Source organism: Rhineura floridana, chromosome 1 (genome assembly GCF_030035675.1).
Source record: "Rhineura floridana isolate rRhiFlo1 chromosome 1, rRhiFlo1.hap2, whole genome shotgun sequence".
In the NCBI taxonomy this organism is placed as follows: Eukaryota; Metazoa; Chordata; class Lepidosauria; order Squamata; family Rhineuridae; genus Rhineura; species Rhineura floridana.
This window is the reverse complement of record NC_084480.1, coordinates 163,479,208-163,497,918: the sequence shown is the minus strand read 5'-3', so window position 1 is coordinate 163,497,918 and position 18,711 is coordinate 163,479,208. Positions and strand designations below refer to the sequence as shown.

General features: G+C 42.9%; 1 protein-coding gene across 12 annotated transcripts in view; it reads left to right on the top strand.

Annotated features, from left to right (window-relative positions):
- DNM2 (dynamin 2) overlaps positions 1–18,711 on the top strand; it is a 100,575-nt gene that overhangs the window by 68,196 nt on the left and 13,668 nt on the right. For all 12 annotated transcript variants that reach the window (XM_061583541.1, XM_061583484.1, XM_061583571.1 and 9 more), the window contains one exon: positions 7,063–7,176. In XM_061583541.1, coding sequence (XP_061439525.1) covers positions 7,063–7,176 — 114 coding nt within the window. The remainder of the gene's footprint in view (positions 1–7,062; positions 7,177–18,711) is intronic.

Here is an 18,711-nt window from a genome sequence, read left to right as displayed (position 1 = left end):
ATCAGAAATGGAATGGGACAGTGTCCATATAGCTCCTCTTGAGCTCTGTCCTTTCATTGTGCTCTCTTTGGTAAGGTGGATTGCCACACATGCTCTTGTAGCCTCATCCTTACTTTAATAGCTAAGGCTCCATGTCTCAGTTGCCTGTCACTGGACTCCATCTAAGCGCATCTGTAGCTCAAGCTTTGAAGCTGTGCGTGCCAGTAAACCTTGGCTGGTAACTGCAGTGTTTTGAGCTTCTGCGCTCTCCTCTGGCATTCCAGGCCATGTTCTCTCTTTTCCTTCTAGAAAATTATTTGAAATCTTTTCCCATGTGATACATGACTCTGCAGTGCTAGATTTACTCTTTGCAGAGTAAGTTCAGGGCATGACATAAGGGGGAGTCCTAAACTCCAAGTGTAAGAAAGGAGTATTGGGTGGGTGATAGGGATAACACTCGATATCCCTGGTGCACATGCTGATGAACACTGTGGGTGAGAGCAGAGAGCTGGCCCAACTAGAAGTGCATATAACTGAGGCTGTTCTAGAAATGAGATAGTGTAGTCTCAGTCCTCCAGATACGGTCCATGGGCAACACATGTGCCACCATCATTTGTTTGCTATATAGTACCTGTTGGAAGTGGCCATATCAAGAAGCTTCTGCAGCATAGTCAGTATTTAACCTACTCAGAAGCATTACTTCTTGACTCTTTCTGCATCTGAAACAGTGACAGCAATTTCAGTTAAAAAGAATGCCTACAATTTGCTTCTATGGAGAAATGCACCCACAAATGTTATCATGTTGGTAAATGACTGCAAAGCAACAGTTGTCCCTTCAGACCTTGAGTTCCTGCCTGCTGAGACTCAAGTGGCAGCTGAAGTATTGAATCATGTGCTACATCCATATGCTCAGCTTGGTCGGCAACTGTCACAGCGTTATCCCTTGTCGGTTTCCAGCCTGACGTGTACAAATCTCCATCTCAACTGCTGCTACTGTCTATAATTCTTGGACCAAAAAGATATTTGCTTGCCCCATCATTACTTTGTGCTCCTTTGCCTTGTCTGGTGAGACCAATACTGCTGTATGCTTTTCCTTTAAGTGCAATAGTTTCCAATAAATTTGGATGGATGGGTTTGGTTTTGATTGTTACATGATTTAAAAAAATATTGCCCTTTGAACTCATAGTCCCTGAAGGATGTATTGTGGGAGATAGTCTTGCAGTTGGCAATAAAATGGGTACATTATTGATTCTACAAGAAAATGGAACTGCCAGAAACTTTGGATGCAAGTGAGAGGTACAATTCTTAGTAAGCGTTGCAGAAACACTCCTCTGCTCATTCTATTCTGGAAATAATTTTCACATGTACTTAATGCAGGAATATTGCTTTATGCAGTATTGTACATATGTGACATGTGTGCTAGCTGGTCCATCTTGAATGCTTATGCATTCATTCTGCTCAGATTTAAGGTTTCCTTTTCAAATGCTAGTTCCACTGGACAAGAAATCAGTGTCTGAGTTCTGTATTCTAACCCAGTGGACCAGAATGCTGAGCTAGTGTAAAATCAGTGGCACAGCCTTCCCCTGGAATCCCAGGCAGCCTGTCAGAAGTTCTCATTATATCCTGAGTTTCTTGAAGAGTCCAAAAGTTTTGACACATCCATTTTCATGATATTCTAAGGATAATGTTGTGTGAACATGGGGTGGGCTCCTTTGGGGATAGTTAATTCTTACTTTTTTACACACACACACGTGCTTCTGTGTGTAAAATTGAGGAGTACCTCCAATTTTTAATTTGGCAAGAAGAATGTCAGCTATCAGGAGTTTGGGAAACACTGCCATAAAGCATCCTGAGGGCCTGTTTATTCTCCATGTCTCCAATTCCAATGCAGTTCATGATCTATTGCTGGCTGTGAGAATGTGGATTGTGCTTCAGTAAAAGGAAGGTGGAGATCTGACTGGCTGGGCTGTGTTTGATTTTACTGACATTTGAAGGTGAAACTTGTTTTTCAGGCGACAAAATGATAGAACTCATCCTGCTGCATTTGAGAGGAAGTGAGGAGCCCTGAATAAATATTATGTATTTCTTCCTTCAGCTTCTTGTAAGCTTGTCTGGATAGTCGTAGGGGAACAGCAGGATAAAGGATAAGGAGATTGGTTCCCAGGGGAGAGCTTCTCTTGCCCTTATTGCACAGAACTTGCCCTGCTGCACACTTCTTGCCCCCCTCCCCCCGTTCTCCAAATCTGTAAACATAATCCCTAAAAAGGCCAATTCAGGCAAGTTTCTTCTCTTTCCTAAGATGCTGCAGAAATTGATTCCCCTGGGCTGGTGCCGCTTGACTGGGCTCCACAAACTCAACTACTGCCCCATATGTCTTTCTCTATTTCTTCCTCCACATTTGTCTCAAGGTCTTGCCCCCTCTTTTCTGGCTTCTGGCCAATTAGATTTAAAATGTGGCTGGCATCTGATTCGGAATCTTTTAAATTAAGAAAAATACTTTACAGGGAAGAAAATCTGACCTGACTTCCTTTCCAATGTCTTGAGTTCATTCCTCTTGCCAAGTGAATTGAGTGAGTTAAAACAATAGTTTGCAGCAGCAGCCCATGCCCAGCAGTGCACCACTCTTGCTGTATGTCTGTCGCCTTGGTGTGTCTGTTGGCAGCAACCTGAGCAGCTATGGAAAGATGAGGATATGCCTGATCAGTGGGCATTTCTTTACCGTCATGCCTTCTCAGTGCTGGTTTGGAAAGCTTAAGTGCAGTCCAGACCGACTTCCAGGTCCCTTTCCACGGCTGCTGAACATTCTCGCCTCTAACATCTGTAGTTCTTGTGTCTAACTGTTTAGCCCTAGACATTTGGTTTGTTGTCTTTCTCCAGTGTATTCTTTGGTCTGACATTACCCAAATGCCTTAACGTATAGACTGCTTCCTTTCCAGTCTCCTCATTACTAATCTTTATGGTGCTACTAACTTGGATAGAAAAAGTTTTATACGTTCAGCTGTTTGGGCTTCCTTGTGGAAGAAAAAGTGTCATACAAACATTTTGAATGAATGAATGAGAACTCTGTGTGATAAACATAGCATTCGTTAACCATCTTTGGCAGAGCAAAGTGTTTGCTGTGTCCTTCCTACAAAGGCCCACTTAGGAGGTGGGATGTTGATCAGATATCCCAAAGAGATATTTTGTATCTTACCAGAGAGGGGAATTAAAACTGAAGCTGCCTGTTTGTGTATTGGCTTTAAACAAAACAAGTGTGTTCACGGTAACTGCAGCTTTAGTGAGTCTTGCAAGATATTCCTAGCTGCCCTGTCAGCTACCATGAAAAGCTACCTTGTCTTGGCTACTCCCTCATGAAATTAAGAGCTGTCCCACCCAGTTGCTTTAAAAGTACTCAAGCAATTGTGCTGAAATATTCAGATCTTCAAAGCATAGTTCTGAGGGCTAGTGGCTTGTTCTTAATGCATTGCAAGCCCTATGAAGCCCTAGGGTCCTGATGATTCCTAGTAAATAGAGGTAGAGAAATTCAGGACTGAGCAGGGAGCTAGAACCCAGTTTTAGTACTGGCTTCCCTGTTGCTTGCCTGTTGCTTTTATTCAAGAAATTTATAATGAGCTAGAGACTTGCCACCATCAGTGGAAGACATACAGGCATACCCCGCTTAACGTCGCTTCACTTAACGTCGCCTCGCTATAACATACATGCTCCATACGCCACCATACCCCGCTTAACGTACACGCGCGTCGCAATTACGGACACTTAATGGCATGACGCCACTGCCATCTAGTGGCGATTGCAGTGCAGTACATGCATACATAATTGCTTCACTTTAAGTACATTTTCACTTTACATACACGCTCCGGTCCCATTGGGTATGTTAAAGCGGGGTATGCCTGTAATATCCTTCTGGAAATGGGGATTTGGTTGTTGGGCAGATTTTGGGGCGACTTACTGGCAAAACAAGATGTTGCTTTTGGCTTATGCCTGGTATTCAGAATTCTTAGTGTGGTATAGTGGCCATAGTAGTGAGTTTCATTGTGGAAGTACTTGCTCATGTTATCATTCTTGCTTAAAATAGAATGTTAACTGAGTGAGTATTGACTTAATCTGTTCACAGGATGGTTCTGAGTTCTTTAGAACAGTGGTTTTTAGGGAATCCCTCCCCCATTAGCTTGTCTGAGGAGATCCTGTGCATTACAGAAGATTCTGGGTCACATTCTAGGCAAGAATGGGCTGGTGTCAGGCTTGTGAGATCTGCTCTATATTTTTATTAGAACCCAAAAGTCTGCCAACCAAAGCCAGATGCAGAGTAGTGACTAATGGGCAGTTAGATATATAATGTTGACTCGGTGGAGCCAGCTGTCTCCAACATCCTACACCATACATTGGGATAACCTTCATATCTACATCTGAGTTATAACAGACCAGTGATTAATACCCTACTTTAAAACTAGCCTGCAGAGCTGCATAAAGACTTATTTAAAGGCAACCAGTTAATACATGTATGTTGTTTTATTATTATGTTTTAGATTTTTATACCTGCCCTTCACCATAAAGTCTCAAAATGTAAAAATACAATATTAAAATCAGTTAAAACAATTATAGATGAGAAACACTATAATTTTTTAAATGCAAGTTCAGCCATGTCAAAGGTAGTTTTTTCCTTGCAATTTTGTTTGCTATTGTTAAAACTACTGGAAATCAGAAACCATTGCTGATATACAGCAAATCGCCCAAATCTACCAATGATCCCTATCTACTTGCTTCCCATTTTAGAGAACACAGTTTCTTGAGTGACACTAGGACACCAGGAAGTATGGTACTGTTTCCATAAAATACTAATTATATGCCTATTGGGTGTGTCTATTGCTCTTAAAAGCACACACTTCCATGTGGCTGTTCATTGCAGAGAACACAGGAAGTCATGGGCAAGCTGTCTAAGAATATTTTGTCCACCGCTACCAATCCTGAAGCTTATTCATGACAAGCTTCTGAAGAACTCCAGAACCCCCTGGAATGCTATATGAAAACCACTGTAACCTTACATTTCTTTCTTCTTTTTCCTTTGTATTTTTATTTCTCATTAAAGTTTCTTTTTTTAAAAAAAACCCACTACTCTAGAGAGAGGACAGGATGTAAATTTAATAAATTAATATATATATATATATTATTTGTTGCCTGATTTGAAAAGCTAGGTCTTGAAGTTTCTTTCAGGGTAAAAGAATGCTGTCATTCCTGGAGCCAAGTGTAATCCCAAATGTTTTGAGAACAAATAATCCCACCAAGAAGCAGAAAAAGCATCAATATTGGTATTCGATATATCAGTATTGATATTTTTAAATGTTTTAATATGTTTTTAAAGGTGTTTTGTTTTAAGATGTTTTTAAGATGTTTTAGAGTGTTTTTAGTGGTTTTGCTTGCTGCTCTGGGCTCCTTCTGGGAGGCAGAATATACTTAAATTTAATAAATAAATTCACTATATTAAGCTCATTTACTTTTTTCATTTTGTGAACTGGTGGTTAGTTGGACTATAGCAGTGAAACAGCCCCCAAAAGTTTTGTTCACAGCTCTAGTGGAGGCACCTGTGAAGTTAGCATAACTTCTTCAGGTAGGGAGCTGTCTTTCAGGCAAACAGAGGGTGTGTCATTAGCTACAAGTGTGAAATGCAAGACGTTGACAAAGTAACTATCTGCAAATAGGAGCAAAGGTAGTTGGAAACAATTGACTATAAGCATGGTATGGCCCACACAAATCAGTACAGTAGGGCCCTGCTTTTTGGCGCCCTGCTTTTTGGCGTTCCGCTAATATGGCGCCAGTGGGACGATCAGCTGGAGAGGGGGTGGAGCTTCCCGCACTCCAGCTGATCTCGCCAGAGGAGGGGAAGATCAGCTGTAGATCGCTACAGTTGATCTCCTCTTCTGGCGCGATCAGACCCCTGCACTCCAGCTGATCTTGCCGGAGGAGGGGAAGATCAGCTGTAGATCGCTACAGTTGATCTCCTCTTCTGGCGCGATCAGACCCCTGCACTCCAGCTGATCGTGCCGGAGGAGCAGAAGATCAGCTGATCTTCTCCAGCGCAATCAGCTGGTTAGGTTCCAGACCCCCGTGCTACAGCTGACCCGCTTTTCAGTGGTTTTCGCTTTTCGGCTGGGGTCTGGAACCTAACCTGCTGTATGAGTGGGGCCATACTGTACAGCTTTGTTCAGGTGCCTCCCTTTTTCTCCTCATAAAGTTTCACTAGGTGTGTGGCTGCTTTTTAAGTTGCAGCCGTGTACTTGAGGATTGCCACCAGTGTACTGTGGGTGCTGCCTGCATTTTTCCAGGTGCTGTAAGCTGCTTCTTGTGGTGTTCACACTGATATGTTTCAGTGCCATGGACTATCTCTTTATGCATTTGTGAGGCACCTCATTGACACCTATAGGCATATTTCCATAAAGAGAAGCAACTCCTGACCGTTTTTTTTCTGGCAGCATCAATTCATATGTCAGTGAACACTGGGCGGCTCAACAGAATTCTTCAATACTCCGTATTAGTTATTCCTGCTTCTTGTTTTTGTGTGCATGGTTGATTGTGTGTGTGATCTTTCTAGTTCTGCTGCTGCAGAGTCCTGGTTATCATAGCATGTAGACAGTTCTACTTTACAGGTCTATCACATCTTGGATGCCTTTTTTTATGCAAGTACAAAGAGCTCTAGATTTGAATTTTGGTCACATTAAATGTTAATGCGTGCTTCCAATTCAGTCTTGGAGGATTTCTTATTGATGAGATGCTTCCTTAACGTTGGCGATACTGTGGAATTTTGCAATCGTGAGCCAGGCTGTCATTGACTAGTATTTCAGAGCCAGTGTATAGGTAAGAGTTACGTTGTATGCAGGAATTTTCAAAGGGCTTCAGGTCTTGCCAGAACCATGCTGCTATAAGCTGAGTGTGAATGCCTTCCCTGTCTAGCGTCCTGCTGCAGCTAGGGCAAGAATCTTAAGTCATTGTGCCAGTCCTCTTGACTGCAAAGCAACCCCATCCATCTTGTTCTCCAAGATAGCCTGTAACCTGTTCTTCCTTCCCCACCTACTCCTTGATTTTCTCTAGGTCATCCGACGAGGCTGGCTGACCATCAACAACATTAGCATCATGAAAGGTGGCTCTAAGGAGTATTGGTTCGTCTTGACAGCAGAGAGCTTGTCTTGGTACAAGGATGAAGAGGTGCGTAATTTATGTGTGGCGTATTGTTGCGTTGAGTGGTGACCTGGTTGCATTGTAGATACTCAGTTCAAACCCTTGAAATCACACATGTGCCTATATTGAAATGTGTGGTATTGCCTACACCTTTAAAATTGCCCACTTGCTGATGCTGTGAAAATTTGAAAGAAAAAAAATAAAAATGGACTTGTGTAATATTCTAAGACTTTGACAAACTTTGTTCTGTTAATCACATAACCACAAAGTGCACCATCTTTTTTGTTTGTGGTATGAGCCTCTGTATGCAAGGATTCATGTGGAGAGACTGCGGAGAGTGCAATAACAGAGAAGAGAGGACTCATGGTGAATTGTGGGTGTGGGAGGAAGAAAAACCCTTTGTCCTTCCCTTTCTTAACCCCCTCTCACTCCACACGTGTCCATTGACTTCCTCCCTTCTCTCCCCCCTCCTAACTCCCTGCCTGCTCACTTTGCTTTCATCTCCTTTACCTTCTCCATTGGGCAAGCTTCATGTTCAGGACCTCATCTTAAATAGGGAGGGTAAAGATTGGCTGAATAAGGGGAGACAGGAAAAATGATCATTACCTCATTTCCGATGTTTGTTGTGAGTTCCCCAGTTCTTCCTTCTTGCCCTTTTTGAAGATAGGGACAACATTAGCTCTCCTCCAGTCATCCGACACTTTACCAGTCCTCCATGATTTTGTAAAGATAATAGACAGCGGTTCTGCGAGTTCTTCAGCCAGTTCCTTCAATACTCTAGGATGCAGTTTATCGGGCCCTGGAGATTCGAACTCTTTCAAAGTGATTAGGTATTCCTTGACCATTTGTCTATCAATCTCAAGTTCCAATCCTGCCCTTTCTACTTCATGTTTCCCGGGAGGGTCACAGATCCTTTTTTGGCTACTGAGCCAAAGTAGGAATTGAGCACTTCTGCCTTTTCTTTGTCATCTGTTATCATTTTGCCTTCCTCATTGAGTAGCTGTGCCACCATTTATTTTCTCTGTCTTTTACTATGGACATACTTGAAGAAGCTTTTCTGTTGCTTTTAGCATCCCTCGCTAACCTCAGCTCATTCTCAGCTTCAGCCTTCCTGACACCATCCTGGCAATTCCGTAATACCTGTCTGTACTCTTCCTTTGTGGCCTGGCCTTCTTTCTGGACCAACCTCAAGGGCAGCCCCACATACAGCACATTACAGTAATCCAGCCTGGAGGTTACCAGTGCGTGGACAACAGTGGTCAGGCTATCCCAGTCCAGAAATGGCCACAGCTGTCTTACCAGCCGAAGCTAGTAAAAGGCTCTCCTCGCTACTGAGGTCACCTGGGCCTCTTGCGACAAAGATGGATCCAGGAGCACCCCAGACTATGGACCTGCTCTTTCAGAGGGAGTACTGCCCCATCCAAAGCAGGCAACTGACTAATTATCTGAACTCGGGAACCACCAACCCACAGTGTCTCTGTCTTGCTAGGATTCAGACTCAGTTTATTGGCCCTCATTCAGCCCACCACCGAGTCCAGGCATCGGTCCAGGGTTTGCATGACCTCTCCCTATTCAGATGTTACAGAGAAATGGAGCTGGGTATCCTCAGCATACTGCTGACACCTCACTCCAAATCTCCTGATGACCACTCCCAAGGGCTTCATATAGATGTTAAACAGCATGGTGGACAGCACAACTGCCAGGGGGCTGAAAGATAATCACCCAATGCTATTTTCTGAAAACGACCCTGAAGATAGGATTGGAACCACTGTAAAACAGTGCCTCCGATACCCATCTCACCAAGTCAGTCCAGGAGAGGATACCATGGTCAGTGGTATCAAAAGCAGCTGAGAGATCAAGTAAGAGTAACAGGGTCGCACTCCCCCGTCCTTCTCCCGATAAAGGCCGTCCTTCAGGGTGACCAAGGCTGTTTCAGTCCCATAACCAGGCCTGAACACAGACTGGAATGAGTCAAGATAATCTGTTTCATCCAAGAGTACTTGCAATTGCTGCGCCACAACCCTCTCAATCACCTTCCCTAAGAAGGGGGTATTTGCAACCGGTCCATAATTGTCGCAGACCAGTGGGTCCAGGGTGGGCTTTTTCAGGAGCAGTCGGATCACCGCCTCTTTCAGGGCAGCTGGGACCACTCCCTCCCACAGTGATACGTTGACCACACCCTGGATCCACTCGGTCGAACCCCCTCTGCAAGCTTTAATAAGCCAAGAAGGGCAAGGGTCAGGAGGACACATTGCTGGCCGCATCATCGCAAGCACCTTGTCCACGTCATCAGGCCGCATCAACTGAAACCGTTCCCAAGAAGTTGCAGCAGACGTTGCACTGGACACCTCACTGGGGACTCCAGTAGATTTATGTATTTATGTATGTATTTATTGTACTTATCCACCTCCCCATAGCTGACACTCCCTGGGCGGTTTACAGAAGATGTGGATGTTATAGCTTTCCTTTTGTTCCCTGCCCAGCCTCAGTCTTTCCAGCATAAGCGGCTTAGACTGCCAGGTGGGCACTTCTTGGCATGCAAATTGCTCTGGTGTCTGACTAGTAGTTTACTACAATTCTCTTCTGCTAGTCTTGTGTCACTTCCCCCCCCTTCCAGCAACATGCAGCCCATCACAACTAACATACACCATTTCCTTCAACTCAAATGAATATATGTAAGGAATGCAGGGAGTCATTGTGCAGTTAAGTGGCTGTGGTCCATGGTATCCTGAGCTTCAGTGTTCCCTCAACCTACAGAGGAAAAGATTGTGGCTGAAAAACCGAGAGAGAGTGTATGTGCATGGAAGATAAGCTAGAGGTGAGCACAGTACATGAAACAGTGCAGGTTTATGTATGTTTACTGCTTACATTGTGGAGAAGTTAAGGTGGGAACCTTAACTTAGAGTTTCTGTGTGTTTTGATGCATGAGTGAATTTGTAAACAATTTAACTTTTTACATCAAAGATTTCTTAATCCTAAAATATTATTTAATAGTCTGACTGCTCAGTTGTAACAGAATCAGTAAAAAAATTCAACATTGCAGCTTCTGAAAGAAAGATGGAGCATAAAACATAGGAATCTTACATCCAAATTGTGTGGTATTGTCATTGAAAAATATGGAAGAATTCATTTACATATTTTAGATCTAAAGCATACCAGAGAACTTATTTAAAATGTTTTTATCCGATCAAGGCAGGCTAGCAACCAATTTCAGGATGATGGGTTGTATCCAGTTAAATCATTGCACGAGCAGAGCAAGTTCTGTGAGCAAAATGGAACTTTTCCTCCCCCTGCTCACCCCTCTCATCTGCTCTTGGTATGGTCTGCATGTGCAATGATTTAGTTGGGTACAACTCTACAATAAATGTAACTTACAAATCAAATACGCAAGAGGCCATATTAATAGAACACTGCCAAAAAACAGGCGGTGAAGGGGCCAGGCAAACCTGTCAAGGTAAGCTGTTCAGTAGTGTGGGAGCCAAAACTGAGAAGACTTCTCATGTCCAGCAATCGCACCTTAGATGGCAAAGGAGTTTGGAGGAGGGCCTCCATAGTGGAGCAAAGTTCTGTTCAATTTTTGTAAAAGAATTAGTTAGAATAATGAGGTATTGATATACTTAGAACAAATGAATATTGTTATATCTTTAGGTGATATTCTGTGGTGTAATAAATGCAAAACAAGGGATGTAGCTGCAACACTTTAGGAGCAAACAGATGGAGAAGCAACATAAATCTCCAAACATGTCAATCTTGTTGGCCATAAAAAAATCGCAAACTTCTAAACACAGTTGGAAATGTTTTTCCAAGTGTTGGGGAAACTAATGGGGAGATAAAATTGCACTCATGTATATAGAGAACCTATAAGCATGTTATGCTGTGCTAAATGTTAAGACATTTTATTTAAAGTTACATATTAAATCAAGTGCAAAACAGGTGAGTATAGTGAAAGTTCAATTTTGGATGGAAGAAAACCTCATCATGTGGCTAGTTTTTGCAGCTAGGGTGGCCAGTGAGGCATTCCCATCCTGAGTTAATGGGCCATCCCTGCCTCTAAATTCCTCAAACATCCACTCACTCTTTTGTGTGGTAGCCCCTCTCATTAGATAGAGGAGAAAGTATTGTGGCTACATTGAATCAAATGCAATGGCATCAGCCACATAACTTTCATAAGAACATAAGAAGAGCCTGCTGGATCGGGCCAGTGGCTCATTTAGTCCAGCATCCTGTCCTCCCGGGCCAGCCAGTTGCCTAAGGGAAGCCCCACAGCAGGACCTGAGCATAATAGTTCTCTACTCATTTATAATTGCCAGCAACTGGCATTCAGAGGCATATTGCCTCCAACACTGGAGGCATGGCATAACCATTGTGGCTAGTAGCCACTGATAGCCCTGTCTGGTATGCCAGTAGGCCACTAATTGTTAAGCAGAAAAGGGAAATGGGGGGGGGATCATGTGAATGGTTGCTTGACAGTCATGAAGGTGTTTCTCGACACTTTTCATCTAGAAGCAATAGAGAGTGATTTGCCTGGGTGTATAGCATGCCACACGTGTGATTTTCCCATCGTTTTCTTTCCCCTTCTCTGACTTTATATTTGGTGAATCCACCTGGCTGGCAAATTATTGAAGGACTCCATTACTCTAAATTTAAAATTGTGGCCAGCTAGTGGCTTGCATGGAAGATTTTGTCTAGAGAATGTAGCTTGCCAATTTCTATCCATAGGGACTAGAGACATTATGTGCTATTAGCAGGTAGTACCAGAGACAGTGCTGCTAAGCAGGCTGAATAGCTGCGCCCAACCTCTTTTCTACTAGCCACTTTGGCACCAACTTTTCTGTCTACCCAGCACATTGACTAATGTGAGCAGGCAGAATAGTGAGGGCTGGAAGGCAGAGACCTGGGAAGATTGTGGCTGAAGTTGGAGGAAGTTCAGAGGACAAGACCTCCTACCTGAGTGATAGCTTTTTCCCTGGAAAGTGAGAAGTGATTTCCAGGTATCCAGGCCTAAAAGCTATCTTCACAGAGATAAGGCTGGCTCTATAAAGAGCATTGCTTAGAGCAGTGGTTTCCAAACGTTTTCCCCCATGGACCACTTGAAAATTGGTGAGGGTCTTGGCAGACAACTTAATGATTTTTCTGATTGTTATATCAATTGTAATACACCGTGCTAGATGCTGTATGCTTTTTAATTGTATTTTTATTGCTTCATTTATTCATTTTAAAGTATTTCTATACCTCCATGTCATAAAATATCAAGGCAGTGTGCAATGTTGAAACATAAAACACCTTTTAAAAAAACCCAAATAATCGTTAAGGTGACTGAATAATCAGTTAACTATTTTTTATAAAATGTATTTTATTTATTACAATTTGAATTCTGTGTACAATAAAATACAAAATAAGAAATAAAAGACTCAGTAAAAATACTATTAAAAATCGATTAAAAAAATTTATGTGATGGATGTGCCAGCTCTTATCTTCAATCACAAATCCACAGATACACTGCAAAGCCCTTGAATGAAGCTTGCAGACCACAGTTTGGGAACCCCTGGCTTAGACAATTAAAAACTATCTTCTTATTTTACTATTTAATTATAAAAATGTTTTCTTTTATATTAATAAACAGGATGGGTCAAAAAGTCAAAAGTAAGGATGGTTTAAAAGTAGTCTATGCAGTTCAATTAATTATTTAATTTCTGTGTCATAAAGTAGAGGGGTGAGTAAAACATTAGGGCTCAGGGGATAGCCCTCACTTTTTAAATACAGGTTTTCTCTGAGCTTTCTTTTGTCAGATCTTAAAGAATGTGAAAGTTTTAAGTTGTGGGCACTGATCATGGGCAGGCACACCATCATGTTTTTTAATAGCTTACTTTGGAAAAGGTGAGTTACATTTCGTTCAGCTACATCTTGCAAACTCGGCAAGTTTCAGCAAAAGTTGGCGTGTTTGGATACCCACCCCTGAGAACAATAAAGCTTCTTGAGTGTGTGTAGAACTGGATGCGTCTTAAGGCACACATTACAGGGAGTGTGTGGCTCTCTTTTGTATGGTGACCCTACTCACCTTTTGCTCAACATGCACTGTTCCAAAAGTCACTCTCATTTGAAAGCAAGTCAGTACTTCTACTCCTACAATTTGTTCTTTCTGCTATATCATCCTACCCTTAAGCTTTAAAGACAGCTTGCTTACAGGACCTTAGTGCCTTTGAACCTGAATGGCAGCAGGCTCTGTTGAGCAACTGCAGTGCAAAGCGTGTACTCCTTGAACCATTTTCTTCCTCCACCAAGGGATTCTTTTGTGTGCACACAGTCTGCAACCACCCACCCTGCAAAGCTAGCTAGACCCAGACCTCTCTTAGTTTTGAAGGCAGATGTTTCCTTCAGTAGGGTTGCTGCACAGCTAGAGGCTTTTGCCCTAAAAACAAACGTAGAGTGAGGCAAAAATAATAATAATAATTAAATCCCTTCTAAATTACTGGCACACCATTTCCTGGGTGGGAGGCCTCTCTGGAAGAGTTTTTGTCCAGAAGGTGGCAACCAGCAGGCCCTGTATAGACAAGACTGTGGAACTGAATTGCTGGTTGAACTGAATTTGCATTTATCTGCTTCCCTAGGAACTACATCGTAAAGCAAGCGTAGTTGGAATAGGCAGGGGATTGAACAGGACTCTCAAGTCATCTTTTGTGATTGTCAAAGGAGGGAATAAGCCATTTATGTACAATTAGCCAACTTCTTGCTAGGTCTAGAATCTCAGTAGCATCAAAAGTCCCTAAAGCAGGAGCTTACCTGAATGACCAGCACCCCAGAAGTGATGCTCATCCAAGCCCAGTCTAACCAATGTGCAGACTACTGTACACCTTTATAGCTTCCTGAACAGGTAGTCTGAACACTGGGCAGGCGGGTTTAGAATCCAGAAGCTTGCCTTCCTTGTAATCCCGTTCTGTTCTCCTTTCATAGCTTGTAAGTAGAGCAGTTCCATGAAAAAACCCACTTTGTCTTCTCTGACGTGGCAAAGTCTGTAGCTGAATCCAGACTGGAAAATAGTTGGGGCCGTTCAGGAAATCACAAGGGGGCGGGTGTGAGGTTTGTGGCCTCTGTATAAAGAAAAACGTCACTTTGGGGATTCTGTGTGTGTGTGGAGGCAGGCAGCATCTGGAGCTATAAACAATTCCAGATGTGGGTTTTTTAGAGAGGCTGCTCTGTGTGACTCATGGGGGCCTTCTCACCAGTGCTAGCCTGCAACTTGTTATAGAATAAAGCCAGGTTCTGCAGCTAAAAGCTTGAGGGAGCCTGCTTTTGCTTTCCCAAGTCTTCTTTCTACACTACCTCATCCACTCCAAAGTCCTGAATGGCAGGGGTTACCGAATTGTGGTCTGTGGACTGCCAATGGTACACAAGCTTCATTTAAAAAACCATACGACATCTTGTACAGCATACTGCAATTGCTACAACAGGGAGAAAAATCATTAAGAAATTCATCATTAGGAAATAGATCAGTAATTTTCAAGTGGTTCATGGGGGAAAAGGGTTTGGGAACTGCTGGTGTATTATATATATGGCTGAGGTTGCAACAGATTTCCACAGGCAAAACTCTGTCCTTTTTCTAGAAAACCTCTGAACTGCCCTTTAACATTTATATACTCAAAACAATCAAGTAAGTGACAGTAGCTGAAGCCTTTTTTTTTTAAGTCCTGCTCTGACTTTCCCAAATCTATTATTTCTACACTACCTCATCCAATCCAAAGTCCTGTATGGCAGAGGTTCCCAAACTGACCTGTGGACCACCAGTGGTCCATAAACTTCACTGAGGTAGTCTGTTAAAAAAAAACACTAGACTCCTTCTAGTAATTTGACTTACTATGTTGACATATATTGGTAGAAGTCCTTCCTCTAGTCCTGCAGCACAGTTTGCCTAGCCAGCTACAAGAAATTTGAGTCATTTCCCCATTTCTGTTCCCATTCCCTTTCTTTCAGCTGGGTTTATGATGCTCCAGAAAGGCTAGGCAACAGTCTTGCAAACCCATCCAGGCCCTCTCTGGCAGATCTGAATATCAGTGAAATGTTAGACAAAACCTAAATGACTTGTATCAGATATTAATATTTATACACTAATGCTAGAAGCAGCTAAACCAAGACTGGAGAACTGGAGTGCTTGGTCAGCATTGATATAGTGAGCATAACTGAAACCTGGCGGAATGGATTAAACCAGTTATTCTTGGATAAAATCTATATTGGAAGAACTGGGAAAGATGTATTGAAGGTGGTGCTGCTCTATATATGAAAGAGGGCATTGAATTCTGCATGCTAGGAACCACAAAAGAGGCACATTCCTCCACAGAATCATTGTGGGTGGTAGTACCAGGCAATAGGAATAATTTAGAACTGGGGACGTTCCCCTGATCAAAATGCTAAGGGATATTTTGAGATGAACAAAGAAATCAAAGAAGCATTGAAACTAGGGAATGTGGTAGTAATGGGTGATTTCAACAACCCTGACATAGACTAGCTACATATGTGTTCCAGTCACAACAAAGAGGTAAAATTCCTAGATATCCTAAATGACGGTGCTCTAGGGTCCTGCCTGAAGTTGAGACACTTGGTCTCAACAGTGGTGTTTTTTCTTTTTATTAAAGTAATAGACAGTTGCAGTGCAGAGCATCTCATGAAACTCTTTCTAGGAACTTAGTTTCACACTAGCTAAGCATGACTTCATGACTACAGACGTTGACTCAGCAACTGGGTTCCCCCCCCCCAAGTCTGCTTAAGTAGGTTGGGAGTGCGTGCCCGCAAACAGAGGCTCCTCTTTAGTTGAGTCTGTTGAATTTCCTCTTCGAGCGTGTCCGAGAGCGGGGTGAAGGTGGTGCTTCTGCCAGTCTTTCGTCTTCCCCCTCCGATGGAGGGGGGCTGCTAACTGTCAGTTCAGGCAGGGGAGGTGGAGGTGTTCCCATCTGGGAAGTGTCTGACAGGCCTGACTGAGCTCCCTCCCAGGTGTCTGGAGTTGTGGGGGCTGTGGAGTCCAAGACAAGAGTTGGGCCACCCTCTAAGTCTGTTCTGCTGCCAGCCCCTCCCCAGGTGATTTGTCCCAGTCCGTGTCCTCATCTTCTGTCTTGCGCCCGCCTGTCCACTCTCTCCCAGTGGGGGTCACGACACCTAGAACAGTTGGTCATGGAACCAACCAGAGGGTTGGTGACTTTGGACTTTATCTTATGTGGTTCCCAGGGCATGGTGTGAAATGTCAGTGTTGTCAAACTGATTGGGAGCAATGACTATAGTGCTATTAAATTAAACATACATGTAAATGACCAGTTGCCAAGAAAATCCAACACGGTCATATTTGACTTCCAAAGAGGAAACTTCCCAAAAATAAGGAGATTGGTAAAAAGAAAATTGAAAGACAGAGTCAAGAAGGTCAAATCACTCCAAAGTGCTTCGGAGCTGCTTAAAAACACAATATTAGAAGCTCAGCCGGAGTGTATCCTGCAGGTCGGGAAAGGGCCAGGATGATGCAGCGTCAAAGAAGCTATTAGAAGCAAGGAGGCTTCCTTCAAAAAAATAGAAGTCTTTTCCAAATGAGATGAAAAAGGAACACAAACTCTGGCAAAAGAAATGCAAGAAGACAAAAGAATTTGAGGAGCACATTGCTAAAAGCATAAAAACCAACAACAAAAAATTATTTGAACACATTCAAAGCAGAAGACCATATAGGGAGGCGGTTGGACCCTTGGACAACAAGGGAGTCAAAGCTGGGCTAAATTAGGATAAGGAAATTGCAGAGAAGCTAAATGAATTCTTTGCATCTGTCTTTACAGTGGAGCATATAGGGCAGTTCCCTATGCCTGAACTAACTTTTGCAGAAAAGGAGTCTGAGGAACTGAGGCAGATAGTGGTGATAAGAGATGAAGTCCTAGGCTTAGCAGACAAAATAAAAATTTACAAATCTCTGGGTCCAGATGCCATCCCCCCAAAAGTTCTCAAAGGAACTCAAATGTGAGATCACTGATCTTCTCACAAAAATATGTAACTTGTCCCTCAGATTTTCCTTCATACCTGGGGACTGGAAAGTGGCCAATGTAATGCCAATCTTTAAAAAGGGATCCGGGGGGGGGATCCTGGAAATTGCAGGCCGATTAGTTTAACATCTGTCCCAGGAAAACAGATAGTATTGTTAAAGATACAATAATCAAGCATATAGAAGACTAAGCCTTGCTGAAGCAGAGCCAGAATGCAGAACTTCTATTGGAGTTCTTTGAGAATGTCAATAAGCACATAGATGGAGGTGATCCAGTTGGCATAGTGTACTTACACTTTCAAAAAACGTTTAACAAGATACCTCACCAAAAACTCCTGAGTAAGCTTAGCAGTCATGGAATAAGAGGAGAGGTTCTCTTGTGGACCAGGAACTGGTTGAGCAGCAGGAACCAGAGAGTAGGAATAAATGGAAAGTTCTCCCAATGGAGAGATATAGAAGATGGAATCCCCAAGGATTGGTATTGGGACTTGTGCTTTTTAACCTGTTCATAAAAAATCTAGAGTTAGGGGTGAGCAGTGAGGTGGCCAAGTTAAAAGAGATTATGAAGAGCTCCAAAAGGATGTTTCTAAACTGAGTTAATTGGCAGTAAAATAGCAAATGCAGTTTAATGTGAGCAAGTGTAATGTGATGCATGTTGGGACAAAAAAAATCTTAATTTCACATTTACGCTCATGGGGACTGAACTGGCAGTGACTGACCAGGAACGAGACATTGGGATTATAGTGGATAGCTCGATGAAGGTGTTGACCCAGTGTGCTGTGGCTGTGAAAAAGGCAAATCCCATGCTAGGGATCGTTAAAAGATACGGAAAATAAAACTGCTAATACCATAATGCCATTGTACATATCTATGGTGCAGTCGCTTTTGGAATACTGTGTACTGTTCTGGTCGCCTCACCTCAAAAAGGGTATTGTAGTGCTGGCAAAGGTTCAAAAGGGGGCAACCAGAATGATCAAGGGGATGGAGCGACTCCCCTATGAGGAAAGGTTGCAGCATTTGAGGCTTTTTAGTTTAGAGAAAAGGCGAGTAAGGTGACATGATAGAAATTTATAAATTCATGTATGGCATGGAGAAAGTGGTTAGAGAGAAGTATTTCTCAATGACACGAATTCATGGGCATCTAGTGAAGCTGAATGTCGGAAGATTCAGGACAGCTAAAGAAAGCACTTCATACAGTAGATATGGAAGTTGCTCTCAGAGGAGGCAGTGATGGCCTCCAACTTGGATGGCTTTTAAAAGAGGATTAGACAAATTCATGGAGGGTAACAATATCAAAGGCCACTAGCCATGATGGCTGTGCTCTGCCTCCATCGTCAGAAGCAGGATGCTTCTGAATACTAGTTGCTGGAAACCGCAGGAGGGCAGAGAGTTGTTGTGCTCAGGTCCTGCTTGCGGGCTTCCCATGGGCATCAGGTTGGCCACTGTGAGAACAAGATGGGCCACTGGCCTGATCCAGTAGGCTCTTCTTATGTTCTTAATACAGTAGTAAAAAGAAATTAGGAGAATTAAAATACTGACCTATTACAATAATGTTAACT